Source organism: Falco rusticolus, chromosome 6 (assembly GCF_015220075.1).
Source record: "Falco rusticolus isolate bFalRus1 chromosome 6, bFalRus1.pri, whole genome shotgun sequence".
NCBI lineage: Eukaryota > Metazoa > Chordata > Aves > Falconiformes > Falconidae > Falco > Falco rusticolus.
Window position 1 is genome coordinate 72715238 of NC_051192.1, and position 21866 is coordinate 72737103.

General features: G+C 37.8%; 1 protein-coding gene across 1 annotated transcript in view; it reads left to right on the plus strand.

Annotated features, from left to right (window-relative positions):
* The window catches only part of HCRTR2 (hypocretin receptor 2), a 34818-nt gene that overhangs the window by 2826 nt on the left and 10126 nt on the right, over positions 1-21866 (plus strand). Inside the window, exons 2-4 of the mRNA XM_037392591.1 lie at positions 12591-12769; positions 14258-14501; positions 21736-21851. Of these exons, the coding sequence (XP_037248488.1) occupies positions 12591-12769; positions 14258-14501; positions 21736-21851 (539 nt within the window). The remainder of the gene's footprint in view (positions 1-12590; positions 12770-14257; positions 14502-21735; positions 21852-21866) is intronic.

Genomic DNA, 21866 nt, shown 5'->3' on the forward strand with positions numbered 1-21866 from the left:
TCTGAGAAGCTGATTTCTCCTGCTTGAAAAATGTATATTCAAGGTTAATCTGGGATTTAGTCATGCACCTTCTCGAAGCAGAGCAGAAGTGATTCTAAAGAGAGTTTAGTGGGTAATAGTGCTTTATGGTACCATCCTTAATGATGGAGTGTGTTCCTCTGCTTACGTTTGACGAGTGCTGCTGGCCTCATGTGGCATGTGAAGTCAATGCTTTTGTTCTATTTTTTCCATGTCCTATTCAAATAGTAATTAAGTAATCAGAAAAGACCCTTCCCTTCCCTATATGGTACTGAAAATTATATTTCTACCTCTTCTTTTGATTTGTGCATTCACATGGGATTAAGAGACTCATTGTGTCCCAGCAATAACATCTGTACAAGTGGAAGGCACAGCACATCCCTCAGATATTAGTAATAGACTGAAGCATTCTGACAGTTAATTAACAACCAAGGGTAGAATCAGAAGCTTGAATTTGATTGACATCTACTGGGCTCTTGAGTGAGCTGCACAGCAGGAATTCTACTTATAGTAGCACATAACAAGGTCTGCATTGCTATTTAGCTTTCAGTTTAATTAGCAGAGTTGACACACACTGTCCGAGCTGCTGCACAAACCAGTCAAAATGAAAACCATTAGCAAGCCTCTGCATTTGAATGGAAGTTTCATTATTGCATTTGAGTGCTCCATGTCAATGACTCTCATGTGTGCCCACATTAGCTGGTCACTAGAGATGCCAGTGCAAGTCACTGAGAAGAAACAGGGTTTAAGACATTTTTAGGACATATTTACATGAACAATCAGAGAATCTGAAATCTGGGTGATAACATCAGTATGCTTTGTCAGGTTTTGTTCTGCATTCAAGTTGCTATTTATCACTAGAAGCAGAATAGGTGCTGAGTGTAAGGACTCTCTGTTTTGCACCACAAGATTTCTTTACCCCTGCAGAGCAACGAAACTCTTGCAACTTTGCACACCTAGTGCAAAACAGGGCTTCTTAATGGAGAATGTATGTTGACTGTGTTTGACTTTATCTGAAAACTTTGCATTGAGAACATTGATTGAAAATAGAAAACTAGATAAAGAAGGAAAGATATTTTTAGGATGTACAGAGGTATCTGGTTACTGACTTCATCATTCCACAGTAATCAGTTGCAGCAATAAGACCACAAGGGATTAATAAGTAATGTACAACTACATACATTTAACTCTATTTATACAGGTAAAGAATGGGAATAGTCCTCATTTAAGTTATTCATTTGCATGGGTCAGAACTTTCCTAATGAAATGGTTTCCTTCAGGAAACGTGTTCATCAAAATCAAAATGTACAGCAGAGATCATTTGGTTGGATCAAAGACTGAAGGCAGAACAAGCAGGCTTCTGCTGTCCCACCGCTGGGCTCCTGGGCCTCTTGGCATCCCTCCCCAGAGCTGGCAGGAGCTGAGATACTTAGAACACACAACCTGCCAGCACCCAGCTTGAAAGTCCTCAGCACTGCTGGCTTCCAAGGCTAAGAAACCATGCAGGACATCAGTGAGATATTTTAGAAACTTTCTTTACTCATGCAACTTGGTGACACTTGCTTTTCTTTCCAACTCAGAATGAAACCAAATTTAATTGATACAGAGTTACTCCTTTCAGGATAGCTCTTCTATTTATTCTCTATTTTATAGTAACTGCTTGTCATGCTGAGATCTGTACAAAACCTAACTGTGGTCCTTTCCTCAAAGAGTTCAAAGCCTGACTCATAGAGCTCAACAGCATCATTTGATTTTTACTTGTTGTAGTTTCATTTTTTTAGGGCTGGAAAATAAAAGGTTTGTGTATAGTTCTAACTCCAGAGTTCTGGTGAATGCCTATCAATAGGCAACTGTCTCAAATGCTGCTTTATTATCATTTTTAAGGTGTCTGGTGAATACTGAGGTCTAGCCGTAGATGCATGTGTTGGTAGAATCGGATGAGGAGTCATGTATTCTCTTAAATCATGCCATCATCATCATGAATCCTATCTGATTGCCATAGATGAGGCATGTTTCATTGAATCACATTTATATCCAGATTACTTGGGGAATCTGGCACTGAAAGGGCTTTAATGTTGTAATATCAGCATGAGAACCACCATTATCTGTTGGATGAATAATAACAAGAGTGGCTTTATCATTTTTAAAAAGATACCACATAGGAAATTAAACAATATTTATGAATTTCATCTACCTAAGATATAGAATGTATGAGCTCGATTTATATAAGAAATCAAGTATCAACTGAAGTACATTAGTGCTTCCATAATATGGAGATTACTGGCAAGAGTCACGCACATCCTTGTGAGAGACATAGAAAGCAGAAAAGCATTAAAACTGAAGCTGATTTGAAATTATACCCTCTTCTTTCTACATTCTTATCTCCAGATGTGTAACTAGTTCCACTTTATATGCTTTCTGACCAGAGAGTCCAGAGAGGGGACAGCTCTACTTTCCTTTACCATTCCTTATGTCAAAAAGCAATTCTGCCCAGTGTAAATCGTGTGGTCCTGTTGAACCCAAATCTGAAAAAGGGCAATGCCCAAGACAGAAGGTGAGCTGCAAGAGAAGTTTGATGTCATGAATGCTAATACAAATTCTGTTGACTTCCATTTGAGTTCTTCTAAAAGAAAGGACAGTTGCATCTGCCTGGAGGCTGCCCTTATAGTTGAACAAAAAAGAGCATCCTTGGCTAGTATTTTTTTCAGTCAGAGTAAAATAATCAGCAGTTTGGCTACTTGTATTCTAACATCATTCCAAAGGATAATAGTTCTGCTGTGAGCTCATTTGATGGTAAAGGAGGAGGACTGGAATCTGAACAAGTGGAAAAGTGCTTGGTCTGAGGGGTCAAAACCCATTATTGAAAGAGAAAAAATATATTCCTTTCCATATGGAGTCTCATACTCTTGTTTAATTTGTAACTAGTTGTGATTGTGTTATTTTTCCTACTTCTGATACTACATGTGCATTTTGGAAACTAAGAATTTAGGACTCCTCTGCCATCCAGTTTTCTTCCTTTCTTCTGTTGATAGCACTGCTGATAAAATATCTCTCATCTGATCTATCATAAACTTTGACTTAAAGGCTGACTATTAGGCAGCTCCTGCAGAAGTACTGTCATCAGTTAGTCAGAATTCCCTTGCAATGCAGAATGTTATGGGGTGGGGGTGGGGGGCAAGGGAAAGCACACCAGTATGTATTTGATATATTATCTAGGAGCAAATAGCAAACTTTACTGTTGCTGGTTTTGGTTTTGTTTCATTTTACTTTCAAGATGTACTCCTAAACGTGAAACTTTTAAAGAAGTTATCCCATTTAATTTTATACATTATCAAAGCTGTTAGACTGATAGTTCTGAAGACCAGCTCTGCTATTTAGACCCAAAACAGGTGCATCCTTGATGGTGGCAGGATATACTGCCTAGTATTAATTTTGCATCATGAGTAGTATTTGGAAAGAATCATCTATCTATGGAAGAAGGAAAGTAACTCAGCAGAGCTATTCAGCAGCTGCACAACTCCAAGACCACTAAAAACAATAAAGCCCTGTCCACCAATAGCTGAGCAGAGACTAACACTTCTTTCCCTTAGGTCAGCGAAGTACTCTTCAGACAGTCTTTGGGGTATTACCAAATAAAATGAAAGCTGTTGTCACTTCTTGCTTTAATTCACTATCTTTCCAAAAATTGGAAGGTTTTAGAATGCTTCTTTGTTTCTAAAGTGTTGTTTATTATCTATGTTGCATGTTAAGTGAAACCTTTTTTTTTTTTTTTTCTTTTTGACATTAGCAGCTGATTTGCTTACTATACGTCTCACAAGTGGAATTTGTCAGAGAAGAGCTAGAATGGACTGTTCCCCAGGGGAAGGAGAGCCAGGAGCTGAGGGCAGCAGCAAGATTGACAAGGCATTGTACTCACCAACACAGTCCCACAGTCCCTGAGAGCATGGTAGGTCTGGTGATGTTTACCAGGGTTCAGTCACCTCCCAGCAATTGCCAGACAAGTCCATAGCGGTGAAGCAGGTCTGAGATTAAGTCAGAAAATCAAGTCAGTGAGTGAGGATTACAATCAGTATCAGCAAGGCATATGCATACTTGCAGCTTGGCCTTTGCTTGAGCTAAGTGTGAGAGCCTGAGCTTAAATGCAGCTCCCAGGCAGAGGTGACCCCAAAAAGAGGTGTCTCTCATCTTTCTCCAAAAGCTCTATTCCCAGCAGCCTGATTCCAGCTTACATGCTGCCCCATACCAGAGCTGGCCTCCAGTGCCAGCAGCTAGACCCTGGGCAGGGGACAGAAGCTGCAGAGCCTGGGGGCACACTCAGCCCTAACAGAACTGTGCTCTGTCTCCTGATTCTCAGCACAGTAAGACTGCAAGGATTTTAGCCAAATTTGGGGAATTTTATATCGGCAATGTAGATTCATTATATGGATTCAGAAGTTGTATGCTATGCAAGATATTTGCTATAGCATCTCACTAGCATAGTAAATTGTATTTTCTTTATATAGCCTAAAGAAAAGGCATTCTTACATCTACATTAGAAACAGACATGGACATGGAAAGATTTTTCCTAATGTACCTTCATTTTACACTGACTGACAGATGCTTTTTGAAGCATATTGTTTCAAAGTTGCACAGCTTTTCAGCTGTGAAACACACTTTGATTTTAATGAGTCACACAGGTTTAAATGGAGTCCTAGTGAAGTGTGAAATCTTTACTGTAGTGTCATGTGCAGTGTGACATCTGTATTTATGGTCCTTCCATCTCTAACATGACGTGTGTGTAAGGATTTTGTAGGGTTTTTTATAGAAAAAATAAGGATATTGAACATGATTATGAAATACCTGGTCATTCAGTATGGCCAGCTCTGCAGAGATAACCGGGGTTGCCAGTTAATACCTGTAATGATTTGTGTGTGTGTCTGTGGTGGGACAATTTAAAACAAATCTGTCTGTGTTAGTCAGTACAGTTACCTCAAGAAAACTGTGTGATGCTACCTTTTACTTCCTCCAGAGCTGACCACACCAGGCATTTTGGGCAGTCTGTTTTTAAAGCATAGCTGATCATCTGGTAGTAACTCCTATTGCCGTTAGATTCTTAATTGCCTAAGATTACATCATGTGACAGAGTTAGTAAATTAATCTTATGCCAATTGGATGGTTGTGCTATTATTCCCGTTGTGATTTGTAGAAATAAGCTTCCAGCAAGCAGAATTTAGTTCTTGTATTCTTCTCTAGTGCCATAATAATAAGGCAGTACATAAAATGTAGAAGTGGGCTGGAGAACATGAATAACCCCCAACCCCCATCTCATATGTCCTTTTAAAAGCCTGAGTACAATACAGCACTTGGTAGCTAGAAAACATAACAGAAAATACATTGCTGAAAGCAAACTAGTTGCTATCTGGGTTTTTTTTTATGTAGACTCTCATTGTCATTTATGAGAGACAGTTCTCCATTAGGACATTTCAATGAATCTGGATATTCAACAAAATACTTTAAGATTTCATATGCTCAATATCATTCAGCTGTATTTCTTACAGTTTCAGTATTTTTCCTAGAGTTTTACTAGAAAAAAGTGAACCTACACATACATACTTTTTTATGTGTGCTACATAGGGAGCATGACCTAACTACCTGCTCCTTTTGTCATGCTTCTGTGATTTTCTTCAAATCTGTTGACATGCCTACTGTGTCCTGTTGATGAGGAGCTTATCACCTCACTGGCAGGCTATGTAATTTGTTTGTGTGTGCAGTGCAGAATATTGTCCATCTTTGCAGCTGTTGCATCGCTATTCAAGGACAATTCTTATCTGCTGGGCATTGTTACCAGCTGCAGGATTTTTTTCAGTATTTTCTTTATAATAAGCATTGTATTAAAAGTGTCTTTTCTTTCTGTCATTCTTTCTATTACTTTTTCAACATAAACCTGGTCTTACGTTGAACTCCATTTTTTTTTCAGATAAGATTAGTTTGTAAAAAATGAAGTAACAGGTAGGTCTACAGCTTAATAGTAAGAGATGGACAGCCTAGGAAGCAGATACCATCTTCCTATTGACAGAAGGGATCACTTTGTTTTAGACCTTTTGTTGTCGCTGCTGGATTCAAAAAACCCTAATTAAATTTCCTCTGCAATTTAGTTAAAGTGCTTCTCATGCCTTAATCAAGATCATCAATAAAGTTATTGAAAGACTTATGGAAAGCCTTCCTAAAACAAATAAGCTTACTCTTAGGCACTGAATTTTTAAACTCCTAAGTTAAAGCAGAAGAATCCTCAATTGGGAATCGTTCATAATGAAAGTAGTTTCAATGACAGCATTTTTCCTTCCAACAGTATGCATTGATTCAGTCTTTCCGCAGGGAGTCTAGCTCTCCAGGATCCCATTTGGTAGCCTATCTACTCAGCCTTTCTTTCAACAGGGTTGTGTATCTCACCACCCCACCACCCAGACCTTCATTTGCAGTAGGTAATGTCATCACCACAAAAGAACAAGGGGGGAAAATGTCATATGGAGAACCAATTAATTGCCAGGTGGAAACAATTTTTTTTGTGGGGGTAGGAGGTAGAGAATAAGTAATCTGTAACTCAAATCTGTTTAACACCTCTTTTTATCACTGATTGTAAGATATTGCAAAGGAGTAGAGAGCTCTTTAGAACCTTTCTGCCTCATGTGTTTGGAAATGTTGATGACCAGTGCTTATAGTCACTACATCTCTTCCAAATGACTGCTGGTTGGACATATTATGATATTTTAGTCCATCAAGTGTGATACCAAAGCAAAATAAAATCATTGAAGTTTAGTATGAAAAATGATAATTCTTTGTTTACATCCACCTGGGATTTATTGTTCACCAGAAATGAGATAAGAGGTAGAGTCATTCATTTATATAAATAAATCTCAGGTATTGCTGGTTATGGAAATGATGTTTCAATTTTGGCCAAGAAGTTACACTAGAAGATAACCCATTGAATACGAGATTGACAAGACTTCTGGAGTGTTAGGGAAATGATTTAGGGTTGACATATAGAAAACAAATTGCCAGCTGAACCAGCAGCCCACCAGCAGAAGGACTGCAGCACAATGTTTAATATGCTCAAGACAGCATAAATCTTCCAGGAGGCAGCCAGCTGCATTTTGTACCAGCTGGAGCCTTTGTATTGTTTTCCCATTCAGCTTGAGATACAATGAGCTATGCTAATTGAATAAACGCCATTACAGTCTCTAATTAAAATGCCTCAGGACACTAAACCAACAGGGATTATATTTGTACATGAAAAGCACCAAACTCGCTATATTGTCCTATAAAAGAAGGGGGGTTTTGTCTTCAGGAATATAATGAGGTATATGAAGCTTTCTTGATAGCCTTTAGTAAGCACCTGTCTTAAATCTTACCTTTGATTTGGGTTTGTTACGTTTATTCCTTGCTGAGGGTTGCCTGGGGGACTTTTTTGGGGGTGGGAGATGGTGAACTTTTGGAGGATGGGCTCTGAAACAGGCTTCATAATCGCAGACCTGTCCTGGCTTGGGGAAAGTCTCCGGGAGTTTTCCCGAGCAGTCAGCCTGGCAATTCAAGCTGGTTTCCGAGCCTCCACTGACGCTGTGTGGCAGAGCTTGGAACAACTATCGTTTTGCTTGAAGCTCTTCTCGATTCTGGCGGAAGAAAATGCAAGCACCAGGGGTGAGATGAAGGAGTTGTGAGAGTCGGATTACTCAATAACCGTTAGAAAAATAGCTGCTTTTTGTGAAAGCGGGCCTGCATGTTTTCATTTGCAATTATTAACTGTAACTTTGAGTGGTTTTATAAAATAAAAGCAAAAATAGGGAAAATAATAAAATACACTGGGCAGGTAATTGGGTTCCAGTAGAGTTCTGGCAGCCAGGAAAACTGCACAGTAAGAGCACATCTTGGGTTACATTTCTGTCCCACCTTTTTTTTTTTGTTTTGTTTAATTTTGATTCTCTTTTCTTCAATGCCTTTGTTAATACCATTTTCTCCACTTTCTTCCTCATTCTCATTTATAGCTGGGAACATCAAAATTTGCATTAAAGATTTGCATATAATGTTAAACAGATTTTATTCAGAGTTATTTTTGCTATTTCATAGATTTTCGATGGAGGTCTGAAGAACCCAGTTTGGTGCACTACATTGTGCCCTTACTAAACTGGTATCCTGTTAACTCTGTGTTGTCTCGCAGGTTTTTTAGGAAGGCTGATGCTGGCATTATCTATTTTATGATTTTTTGGTAAAACACACTCCCGGTTAGGAATCTTTACTACCTTTCTCATTCTTTCTTCTCTTTTCCAAGCTGAGTGGAAAGCCACAGCTCTGCTCTTTTGCTCTGGGTAGGCAGATGGCATTTCCCACTCCATGTAGCTTCCTTTCTCTAGGATGTTTCTTTAGGGTTTATACGGGAGTTGAGTGCCTCCACTACTCTATAGAACTGCCGGAGGTGAAAATGTATTCGCAAGGAGAAAGAGTGGAAAGTATACAAAATTCTTGCGTTGTGAGACTTAACTAGTTATAATATATTCAGTGGCATAGTCAAACTATTTTGCATGCCTGTAAGACAATAATTTTTGAACACAGGCTAGAGCGTCTTTCTCGATCTGCTAGATCACTGGTATATCAATTAAGCTATTGTCTAAGACTACTGAATAACCTCGTACTGTAGTAGAATCAGAAAGAAACCGAGTCTGAAAAGAATACATTGAACTAACTTCCTGTCATTTATACCATTCTGCCCTATTCAAATAACTTGAAGCAAATTCTCACAGCTCAGTTTAGCGTTGCACTGGAAGAAAACGTTACCAATGCTTGTGCAGACTGAAAACACCACTGCACCCAGCAGAGGGCAATGAGCAGGGGAGAAAGCTGACTGCTTTTCAAAATACTTTCTCTTGAAAAGCTTTTTTACACAAACTCGTTTTTTGTATACATTTATGGAATAAGTTTCTGGGATACTTGATTATGATAGTATGTGCTAATTAAGATGCCCTTGTGCTGTGTGCCTTACAAAGAAGGGAAAATGGGCTATGCTGCAAGGAACAGATGAGGTCAAAAGGCAAAACACATAAGCATAAACAGAGAAATTTAAAGTAACAAATTATCTTGCCTATCTATGCTTGTAAATTATTATTTTTTCCACCTTTCAGGTGCCTCTTGCCCCATAGATTAGAATTCAAAGGAATTTAAAGCTACTTTCTGTACCTTGGTTTTCCTGCATATTGTTACTCTCTGAGTAGCAAGGGGCATAGTCTTTTACATTTCTCTAAGGAATAGAGGTACCAGAGTTCATCTAAATTCCATCTGTGTTAAGCCAGTGTGATCTGGAAGCCTTAGTGTAGAGCTGGGAATTAGGAGTCCAAGTTTCTTATTCTGTGTCTGATTTACTGTGTGGCCTTTAGCAACTTCTGTTCTGCACTTCACTTTCTTTGTGTCAAAGATGGAAATGATAATACTTTCTTAGCTCTCTGGGGTATCATGAGGTTTCATTTGCTCATACTTATAGAAAGCTTTGAACACAACATGCAAAATGCTATGAATTCATTTCTGATACAGTTTGCTGCCAATGAGATTGACCTCACATTTGTTAACTTAATGGATTTGTTTTACCAGAAATAATATTTATGTTTCCCCGGACAGGTCAGCACAGGAATAAGAATAGTCCTTGTCAAAGAGCGTACATATCTACTTAAACCTTGCACCTTTAGGCACTGATATCCTTGGCTGAAAACAATGCAGTTGTCCAAATCGTGTAGAATGTGGGACTGTTGAAACCATAGCATGATAACAAAGTAGCTAAACCCTGAACTTTTAAAACAGCATTTTATGTAACTTTGCCTATTGATAAAAGTACAGAAAAACATTCCCACTTAATATCAGCTTTAGCCTAAGTATAAGACAGGACCATACTTTGAATATGAATTGCACTCAAGACAAAGAACAAACCATAAGTAAATGGCAAAATCTTCAAATTTTTAGTGTCAAGTATTACAATTATTGAAAGCAAAATGGTGTTTACAGGTTTTTTTTCCCCAGCATTGCATTTCCAACTGTGAACAACACACCAGAGGGGCGCCAGTGTGTTATTTTCCCTGTTAAGTGCTGCCTCTGCGTTGTCAGAGTTTTAACTGTAGTAATCCCATGCACCAAGTGAGAGTAATAAAGCTCTGGATAGTTGTGTTGTAATTATCATGCAATTCTATAGAAATAATTACCTTATTAGGTAACTTAAATCATCCAAATGGGAAGAAAATACAATTAATATGATGTTTCCTTTAAGCTTTTGATTTATAAGCCTTGCCTTTCAGATATCTGCAGCCACAGCTAAGAGAACTTGAAATTCTATATTCAGGAAGAAAACAATAGAAGAAATGGATACTGTGGGAGATTTCCTCCAAAACCAGTACAGGAACAGCAAAGAGTTTTGCAGAGGGGTTTTAACTTGCATTTAGAAAAGCATGATGGATATATAACAAATATTAAATTTATATGAGGTATAGAATCTGGAACCATATCTGCAACACATTAGAAGTTATGAAGAGCATCTGTTGTGGCACAGCAGGGGTTATAGATGAAACTTGGCAGCCTATATCCTAAAAAGGTAGTTGATAAAATCACCTCCTCTTAGAGGAACTGAAGGCCACCTAGCCTTTCCCTCTTTCTTAATTACGTCCTGGCCTAGATTACCCCTAAATGTCTAAACATAGCCGTCATGAAGAAGTGCTATAATTTCAGCTTATGCTAAAGCTCTAGTAAGGTCTTGTATGAGTATCCCGCTGATTTTGGTCACAGCATTCTGACCACAAAGACGCAATCCAGCCTGAAGAGTGTCCTGAGAACAGCAACAGGGATAGTTGCAGAGGTTCTACAAATGACTGGGAGTAAAAGATAAAAGAGTTCTGAAGTTGTACAGTCTGAAAAGAAAACTGAGGAAAGGTGTAACACCAATCTTTACATATGTGAAACATTGCTGCACGGAAAAAAACTCTTCATTCCTGTGTGTGTGCAGGAAAAACAGTGATATAAATAGCAGCAAAAGAGAAGTCGATTAGACATTAGAAGATTTTTCTTTTTTTAACAGGGAAGAGAGTTAAACTGCAGCACATTTAAGAGAGGCATGATATCTTCAAATGTAACAGATTTTAGAATGTAAACTTGCCAGTGATGGCTTAGTGGTAGTCTTTCTGCGGTTGTGTTGGTCTAAAGACTTAAACGAGACAAGAATTGTGGAATGAAGTAATATATTTTATTAGATCGACTGATGCAGCTGGAAGATGGGCACAAGCTTTCAGCACACCATCCTTCTTACGATCTAAAGAAGCATCTGATCTCAAGAGCTTATGTGCCTTAAAGTCTGTGTGTTTTTTTTCCAGCTGCTTTCACTAGTTTAATAACAGAATGGCTTAACTCTAGCTGATTCCATTTTAGATTTGGACAACCTCTTGAGGACCTTTCTAACTCTATTCTTCAGCATTCTGTGATCTGTTTAATGTATCTAAATTAAGTATAGTGCTATATCCTGACAGATTAAGGAGACTTTGATTCCTCATCCAGATTTGCATGATGGATGAGTTATTGTTTACAGGAGAAGAACCTTTGATGTACAGTGATTTGTACTGTTTTCTTACAAAAAGTATGGTGGTGTTTCTGGAAAATTTTGTGCATCAGTTTTTAAAGAGCTTTTGGTGGCTGAATCTAAAACATTCAAAAGCTATTTATTGCTACAATCTCTCAGGGTTTTACTTCCAAAGTTAGTAAACCCCTTATTTTTAGGCTAGTTTCTCAGACTCAATTTTGGCATTTTTAATGTATTAGCTTATAAATTTAGTGCAACCATCTTAAAGGACTGATTTGCCTCATTTCTAAAAGCCTTTCAAATTGAAAGAGGGAAATGAAAAGATACAAAACAAACTTTAAAGGCTGATCTTGTAAAGCGTCTGCTAAATCCTGCTTTTGATCACAGTAATCACCATTAAAAATATACTACCTTTAAAACGCGTAGCACTTAATACTGCAAATATTACTTTTATTTACTTACTTCAAACCACAGTTACCCAGACAACTGTTACAGAATCTCTGCAGATGCAATAGATACTTTATGCACAGCAAAATATTTTATAAAATGATGTTGTCTTGGTACGGTTTACAAGAACACGTGTGGTAGCAATTTGAAATAAGCATGATGCTATCATACAAAAAAGGTAACCTTTTACAAATGTAGATGTGTATTGCCATAGACTAGAGCCAATGGATTAAACTAGACATGAAGAAAGTTATGTGAATAGTTAGTGAAGGTAAACTATCAGGAGAGTAAGCTGCTTTACATATCAGATTATTTCCCATGCTATGGTCTATGGAGAACTATTCTTTGTGTACTAAGATTCTCTCTACACGTACCCTCTTGTTCCCACTCTAAAAGAAAACACATGGTTCATACACTGAACTACATATTCAAATATTCTGTGCTAAACAGAGGACATGAGCATTTCCTTAATTCTGCAAAGCTGTGTGTTTTCCTGTTGAAGCATTCCCTAAGTCATTTCCATTTCAGTAACTTGTCTTTCCAAATTCAGTTTGCATTGCAGTGTGGAAGAATCATCACATGCGGACAGTTACCAACTATTTCATAGTGAATCTTTCTCTGGCTGACATTCTGGTCACAATTACTTGTCTTCCAGCAACTTTAGTAGTGGACATCACGGAAACATGGTTCTTTGGGCAGCCCCTCTGCAAAGTGATTCCCTACTTACAGGTATTATTTTACTGTGTTTGTGTACACATTACCCATGTTATGAAAAAGAGAAAGAACAATAGTATCTTCCTAATAGTGCTAATCTTACAGAAGTCTATCCCAGCTACTGAAATAGATATTTCAGGGCACATGCTGACGATTAAAGGACTATTCCACTTGTGAAAATGTTTATGCTTAATAAACATTGTTCTTGATCCATGTGCTTGTTAGACTTGGGCAATACACTTTCTGGAACATTTGTCTGATGCTCTTCACTTTTTGTGATCTTTCTTAATAATTCAGAAGGGACTTAAAGCAATAAAAATGTCTGTAAATAGAGTTGCAGTCATTTATTCTCTAGGTGCATGTGAGCCTAAGCAGCTACACAAGTGTCCAGGACAGAGAATCCAAGCTTCTGAAGAGAGTCTGGGCTTTCATATGTGTTTAGTGACATACTGTGTGTTCTTTAGTAATAATCAAAGTACCCAGGTTCACTGGGAACCAATCAGATTGCCTGCCTTAAGCAATAATTGCCACCACTCATTTACCAGTGGACTTAATTATGAGAACATTTGCATCAGAATGATTGAGAAATACCTTTTCCAAGAACACCTGGTTGGATGAACTGGCTGGGCATACTAGAATGACAACTGCTTGGCCTTTCAGTCATTATAAATCAAAAGAATTAAGCAGAACTCTGAATGTATGCAGGTGATCAGCTCTGTGCCTTCAGCACAGTTTATGTTTCCAGCAGATACCTGTAGGGCTGAAGAGCCACATTGTCAAAGGCAACAGTTCTGCAGCACGTATGTCCCCTACTCAATACAATCCAAATCAGAATTTTTTTTTCAAAGCCTCTGTTCTGGTGGAAGAAAATCTGAAGAGTAACTGAAATGATCACCTAGTATACAGAAGGAAAGAGTAAAACCAAAGTGATAGGCTATTTCCTATACTGAATGGAAGGTAAAATGACTTAATCTGCCTTAATATAATCGTTGTTAGTTTTTTTGGTTTTTTTATGAGACCTCAAATTTCCATTGTTCCTGCGAAAACTGAAAAGGCAAAATGATGGTACTGGTGTCCAAATACAACATTGAAAACAAACAAATATAATTGTTCTACAGAGAAAAAAAAAAGATCTAATTAGTTGTCTAATGTTTTCAAAGTACTTTTTCAGATAAATTTGTGCAAATTCTAAGTTGCATAAATTTGCTCTTTCAGAATCTGACCCTGCCACACCTACTCAGTTTGGGTAGCACCCTAAACTGTGAATTGTCCTGTTTCTACTGGGACTACAGGAGATAAGGATATCGGTTGTAATTCTGTATGAAGTGATTTTAAAAGAAGACTTTTTCTGGGAACAAATTCTAATTAATAATTGCAGATAAAGACCTAACTATGTTGAAAATATAAATAATTTTTAGAACTCTGGGAAAAACTTACAATAAATAATTTTTAAAGCTCTGAAAAAATGACATTTACATTTACATAATATTTCCTTTTCTTTAGACAGTTTCAGTCTCTGTGTCTGTACTAACACTCAGCTGCATTGCTTTGGATCGATGGTATGCAATTTGTCACCCTTTGATGTTTAAAAGCACGGCCAAACGAGCAAGGAACAGCATTATAATTATCTGGATTGTGTCCTGCATCATAATGATTCCTCAGGCTATTGTTATGGAGTGCAGCAGTGCGTTCCCAGGATTAGCCAATAAAACCACCTTGTTCACAGTGTGTGATGAGCATTGGGGAGGTGAGTGTGTCATTGACCATAAAGACTAAATTTGTACGGCTGTAAAGTAATAAAAATATTGGGACATATCAATATGCAGTCAAGTTATATAAACATATCACAAAATGTTCCTAATTATATAAGCTTTCTTAGAACTACCATTTTTCAAATACTGTGAAATCCTATTTTCTTTTCTATTGCTAAGCCTTAAAGTACATTTGAAACCAAGTTTAAATAAATGAGGCTGGCTTGTGTCTTGACCGTGTTAATGTTTCCCGGAGGGCAAAAATGTTCCCACCCCTTAAATACTTATGCTTATTTAAGTCTGTGATCAATGGACATTGCAGGTTTACGAAGACTTAAGTATTTAGCCTTAAGAAATAACTACACAAGAACAGAATTTCTGTTTACCTGATATATTGCTTTTGCTAGTTGCTGATATTTGATTAGTCTTTACAGATACCTCCTGCGACTTCAATGCAAATTGAATGTCATTTCAGAATTTACAGAGATGTCATCAATATGGGGTAGTGAGTTAGTCTACAGTTTGAAATTTGTCATGGACAAGATCATTTAAGTAACTTTGTAAACGTAATCAGTTACAAATTATTCTTTCCAAGAAGTGTAATTCTGCCTTTCCAGATTAACTTTGAATCTACCTTGTTCTGTATTTGAATTCAGCTGTAAGAAGTCATAAGGGTTGCCAGGGAGTAACTACTTCTCTTTTGTCTCTGTTCACAGCAAGTGGTGTTAGCCACCCACCTGAATGGTTAGGGCTCCACTCCGGTGGGCCTTGGCATAACTCCAGTGCTAACAGAGCGTGTGAGTTACATGCTGTGACTCTGACACTGGATATAATGACCATCGGTAATACCGATATTCACACACAGGAAAATAGAGCCAAGTTTGCCAAAACACATAACTAAAAGGTGCCTATTTAATAGCCTCGAGTTAGACTAAAACCCAATCAGATTCTCTCTGAGAGCTGTCTCTGTAGAAGAAGATTCCAGTTCTGTAAACAATTAAGATAAAATACAACTGAACACCTGTACTTAATTAGTGTGATAAATTAGCTTAAGCAGCTTGAACTGCTGAGGGCTCTTCCATGTGCTGTTTTGGAAGTTCCTCCTCTGCTAATGGCCTCCGCAGGGATTAATGAGAAGACATTGGCTATCACATTCCCTGTTCTTTTGCTCCTTCATGCCTGTTAGTCCTCTGGGACAAGGCAAGGGGACAGAGGTGGCTATTAGCTAGCTGGCATTCATTGCAGACACAGCTGCACTCAAAGTCTGTAAGTTAGAGGAAGCCTCTGTTAAGCTATGACTATTGTCCTTGCTGTTTCATTGGAGAGGACACATCTGCTCTTTACTTCTAGTGTTCTTTCTTCATCTGTGAACAATTTTGTATCCTCGTCTGCTGCTGGATGCTGCAGTATTTATGTGACTTTTCTTTCACAGCATACACTCCAAGTACAATTTGTGTCCACTCATTTTGGCTGCAGAACTAATTATCCACGCCTTTGTCACTTCAAGGTTAGATCTGCAGCAAAGATTCTTTTCATCAATCTAGGAAATGAAAATGGTGTAGTTTATTAATTAGGGAGTTGGGAGAGCATTTCATCGGGGAATGCAATCTCAAAATTTACAGATCTGCATTGGTCACTTTTTGATTCTTGACAGGAAAGTGTTGCTTTCAAACTACTGTGTCTGTAGTAGCCTTGGAACTATTTTAAAGAATGCCTGTTGTTCAGTGCTGCACTGAAGGAGTTGCAGCCCACAGATATGTCTGAGCTGAAGCACCCATTATACAAAAGAAAAAAAACTCCCACATGTTTGCAAGACTCTACTCTGATGAAGTGTATTTGTCCAAAATGAAATCTATTGATCTTCAGGTTATGCTGTGAGCCTTTGCTTGCATGTTTGGAGAAGTAGAAAGGGTTATAACAAAGGCAAGTACTTGCTCATAGATTTAGTTCTTTTTGTGTGTGGCTTCAGAAATGAGGTGCAAACACTCCAAAATTATTATTATTTTTTTAATTTATATTGAGCATTAAATGAAAATAATTTTACATTAAAAATACGTTAGTTTTAAAAATACGTTAGTTTTCTGAAATGGGATGCTTTTCATTTCACTGAAAGATAACAATCCTATTTTTATCCTACTGCCTTTTTAATGAATTATTCTTGTAATGATAATGCACCATCATTGCTAGTTATTCTGCTGGTGCCTTTCAGCTATCCATAAAAAATAATCCTCTCCACTTTTTAATAATAGCTTATCATAGCAACTTGACAGAAGAACCTTTCTTTGTGTTAAGTTACAAGTAGATTGCTCAAATCATGGAATTACTTTGCAAATGTAGAATTAACCATATATTATCAATGAGGATAAAATATAATAGAGAGGGAAAGAGTTAGATCTTAACAACCCTTTCAGACTATGGAGAACAGAATGTCATTAGCTACAGTTTCCATTCAATTGAAAGTGTTTAAGGACATCGAGTTGGGCCAAAGCATAGAAAACGCAGTTTTTCTACTGAAATCACAAAGGCCCCCAAAAGAAGAACAAAAGGACACAGATAACAGGGCAACAGTTTGAAAAGACTGGTGAGCCTTGAGGCCAGAAGGAGTAAAGAGCTAATGTTCTCAAAGAAAGTAGTTGCATTTTTGTTGGATTTTGTTTTCCCTTTTTTGACTAGGGGAATATTGAAAACTAGTCAAAGAAAACTAACGACGAGGAAGTTGATGGAGAAAGAAATTCATTATCCTATGAAAACTGTATTTGCAAAGAGAAAGTGGAGATGTAGATATTGCACACTCTCAAGAGATCAAGAGTGAATCCTATAGGAGAGTCAGTTTAGAGGAAAGGGTTTATATTTGGGTGTTTGCTCTTTTGTTTAGAACTGTATATAATTTATGCTGTCTAAGATTAGGGTATATCTAATGAATTCTTTGCACAGCATCGTGTACACTGTAGATCCCAAGGATGTTAAACTGTGAATTGTTAAGGTTGGGACTGCAAAAAGGGGGTGCTAAATGATACTTTCCAAAGTGTTTTGGAAGTCTGTTGTAATTTTGGGAACTCAGGGTCACTGAAACATGAGGTGCAATGGAGGACTGATGGTAAGCCATGTCCAGGAAAATGTCAGAGATGCCAAAGCAGGAGACAGCACTGTACCCTACCCAGACTTAGGTCCAGCTGCTGAAAACCATACACGTCTGGCAAGTGTCTGTAAGGAAGGTCTGATCAGCACTGTGACACTTGGGGTCCTTAATGGTGAACAAATAGTGGCCACCCTTACTAGTAAGATTTCAAGCATGCTGCTGGAGAGCTGCCAATGACTGCAAATGGAGCTCAATTTCTTTTTAATTGCTTCTGGCATTCTTGAATATAAAATTCATTGCCAACTCTAGGCCGAGGGTTTTTCATTTCGAGTACTGTCTAATAACAATATTTTATTTGGGAATGCAGAAGGCTCCAACATGTGACCTGTGCAGACTCACTTAAGGAGCCAGTGTTGGCCACAGTTCCATAATAGTCTGTAATTGCTATGAGCTGAATTTGATGATAAAGTGCCAAAATAAAAGAAACATATATTAAAATGAGTTCACCATGTGTCCAAGTAAGCTAAATGCATTTTCTTAGAGCTGTTTGCAGAACGAGTGTTAGCCAAAGTGCATTAGCCAACCCCTTTGGAAATGATAAAAAGAATATGGAGATAATCCTTTCCCAAAACTGCATGGTTGAATGGAAACAAAGGGAAGAGTTTGTGTTCCATTTCCTCTTAGACTACTCATAAAATAATACAAAACCATATTGTCTTAATTATGGGAAACAAATAGCTGGAAATTGCATTATTACAGGAAGGTTTATACATCCTGTTTATCCAAGTGTCCAGAATTTATGGAAAAACTTGTGGGACTTTTTAATGCAGAAAGAAGTAATAATATTGCTAATACTAAAGTTATGCTTGATGCTATCATAAATTGATAAGCATAATATATCAGCTTTGAAAATGTAATTTTAGTATTGGATAACTATAAATACTCTGACACAGGAACATAGTTTGGAAAGGACTGTGTTGTGTGGTCAAATTTTCTCTGCTATGGGCATCCACTTCCTAACATCCCTATTTATTAAGCTTTATTCTAAAGTATACTCTCATATCTGCATTGCTGCTTCATGTTAGTAACTCCAAAACCTCACAGGTATCTTCCTGAGACTAGACAACCTGGGAACTCTCTACTAAGGCTCAACAAACTTGATAGTCTTGTTGTTTCTCCCTATTCTTAGGGAAGCTGTCAAAAGTACCAGTTTCATTATGCACCTATGGCTTAAGGGAATTTTTCATTTGCTAGATATATCAAAACCTTTTGAGTCTGGGTTGTTTTCAGTTTGTATGTATATGTATATGTATACATGTATGTATATATGTATTTACACAAATGTAGTAAAATTCTGGCAAAAATCCAGAAGCTGGAGTTTCAGTCTTGCTTCATTGAACAACTGTCCAGGACTGGAAAACAATGCTGAGAAGGAAGCTTTAGAAAAATTTAAAATAGCCCTGCAGCAGACAGAAGGGGGCTTGTTTTAGCGTAGTGATCCTCTATCAGGTGAGTTATCATACGGTATGACTGGTGCTGAGTAGGAACATGGGTCTCACTCCAGTCCAATCCCCATGACCACCTGCTTGCTTTTCATCCCTTCTCTCTTTTCTGTAAAATAGCTGCCAGTGATGTGAGAATCATTAATTTCTTCTTAAGGGGATTGTTACTCTAGCTAAGAACGATCTCTGCCTATTCTGAAGTCCATTATGTGACCATTGAAGGCAAAGACACTTTTCTCCTCTTCTGCTTGGCAGTAAGAGGTCCAGCAGTCCCAGCCAGGCAGGTGATATATCATCAGGACCATAGACTGACTGATTTTCTCATTCAAGGAGCCTGGAACTCACTTGATAAATGAATGGTATCCCAAACCAGCCCTTCCTCCTTCTTGCTGCTGTGATTGTCAAACAACTTTAAAGCTTTTTTTTGGCTTGAGAAGCTAAACAGAGTCATGCTTCTTAGGGAAACGTTCTACAAAGGGCTTTGCCCTGGGTGGAGGAAGGGTAGGTTTCCTTTGATGTTTAGCAGCTGGCACTTTCCAGGTGGCTAAACTTCAAAGACAAGTGTTAGGATCTTCCTCCAACTTGGTCCATCAGTTCTTTGTAGATAGCTAGGCTCATTTAATGTTTCACTTTACTTGGAATGCTAATTTGGAAGCCATAAACTCCAGATGGCCTTTTAAATATGTACCGTCCTTCTACCTGAAAGGGGCCTGGTTGCCTGCAAAGTGTTGATGGGGCAGGTGGCACCTCCTTCTGAGCAGAAAGAATGTACTTTCAGCTCTGACCTCCTGTGATCCCAGTAAGTCACGTTACTCCAGTTTCTCCCTAATTTCTCCACCTATGAAGCATGCATGTTATTATTCCTGTGTTTGACAGGACTGCTGTGAGGGTGCATTTTCTGGAATGCAAAACCAAGTTTGAGATCATCAGTCAATACACAAACCCAGGTTATAAATTATAAAAGACCTGCTCCAAATGGTCTGCCTCCCCCAGGGGCATTGACAGGATCTAGTAGCTGCGGCTGCTAGTTAAGAGTTGGTAAGCTGGTTTTGCTACAGGATGTTAGAGCAAGTAAGGAGCCAAATGCTGCTTATCTGATTTTTTTTGAACCTTGATCCATCAGAGCTGTCAAATGTCAATGACAATGTCTCTGTTACCTTCGCTAGCAACAAACATGGGCTGGATTTTGCTATAAGAAGTTTCTCTTTCCCTGGTACTGAAGTTTTTCTAGCTGGTGAACCAGATGACACTATCAGGCCCAACACTGAGCATGATATGACTTGAGAGTGGGTTCGAGGGTGAGCCTGAAGCTGATGAGATGGTGTACTCTTCCCTGCTAAGAGAGTTATGGTCCAAGTCTTTGGATGTCCTTGTCTCATCAAACTCTCAGGGATTCTCCTGGTGTGCAAAGGGACTTCTTGTTTGATAAGGTCCACAATCTTAGTCACTTTGAGGCAGAAAATAGGTTTGACTTACCAATGTTTTGATCTCATGCAAATCCTTTTGCCTTTTTTTTTTTTTTTTTTTTTTTTAATTAGAACTACAGTCAATGCAGTTTCAGTTTCAGATCTTACCATCCTGAAACATTCGAAATTCTGGAAATTATCATAAACATTTCTTCTTTACTCAAGCCAAAATGCAATACTTAGGTTTACCATGCAGTAGAACTGCTCATGGGGTGCACAGTTTCTCCTCTGCTATGTATTGTCACTCTCCTTAATGTGAATTCCTTTTCTGAGGTCATCCATAAATGTTGTCATTAATACAAACATTTGGTAATATCAAACTAAATTTGATGTAACAAAAGTGAAAGCAAGTTTTTCAGGAACCCACTGCGCTTTCTGCTAAAATCTAATAATGAAGCTTATGAGGTAACATTCTTAAAACACTATACACTCACAACACTTGTAAGATGTTTGTCTCTAAGCAAATAACATTCATAAGTTGTCTTTTGAAAAGAGATACACAGGAAACTAGGATACAGTAGTAGCAAAGTCATTATTGTTAAAGCTGAGTCAAAAATAATTTTGGAAATTTCCTAAGTTTAGAGCACTTGACCAAATTAATTCTATTTTAAAAAATGTAATCATAATAATAAATCACTGAGTCTTATCATGTTTATTCTGCCAGCAAAAAGTGATTTAAGAAAGGTCTGTCTCTCTGTCCATCAGCATCCTGTGTGCTGTAGTCTACATCCTGTTTATAGGTGAGAGACTGCAGTTTACTCAGGGATACATGGTAATCTTTGCAGAATTAAAACTGAAGACAGTTACACAACCTGTTAAATACAACAAAGATGGCCTAGGTTAGATAATTAGTCAGCTATTGTTAGGTAATGGAATTTTCTATCTTTCACTGATTTCATAAAAAGCAAAAATTCTTAAGACTTCATACCTAAAGTAATAATGTGATATGAAAGCAATACTGTGATAGAGGAGATGCTCGAGATAAAAGCATGTTTATAATAGATACAGAATTTATATTGAAGTTATTAAAAAAACAATTCTGACCATAATATTATTGGAGATATCTTCCATTATAACCTATTATGTTTGAAAAACATGCATACCTTTATAAATAATTTAGCTTAAAGTGATTTTGATGTATGTATATTTAAATGCTCTTTTCTTATTTGAATTATCTTTCCAGCTGAGGTATACCCCAAAATATATCACACGTGCTTTTTTCTGGTAACATACATGGCACCACTGTGTCTTATGGTGTTGGCCTATTTGCAAATATTTCGAAAGCTGTGGTGTCGCCAGGTAAGTCACTTAACA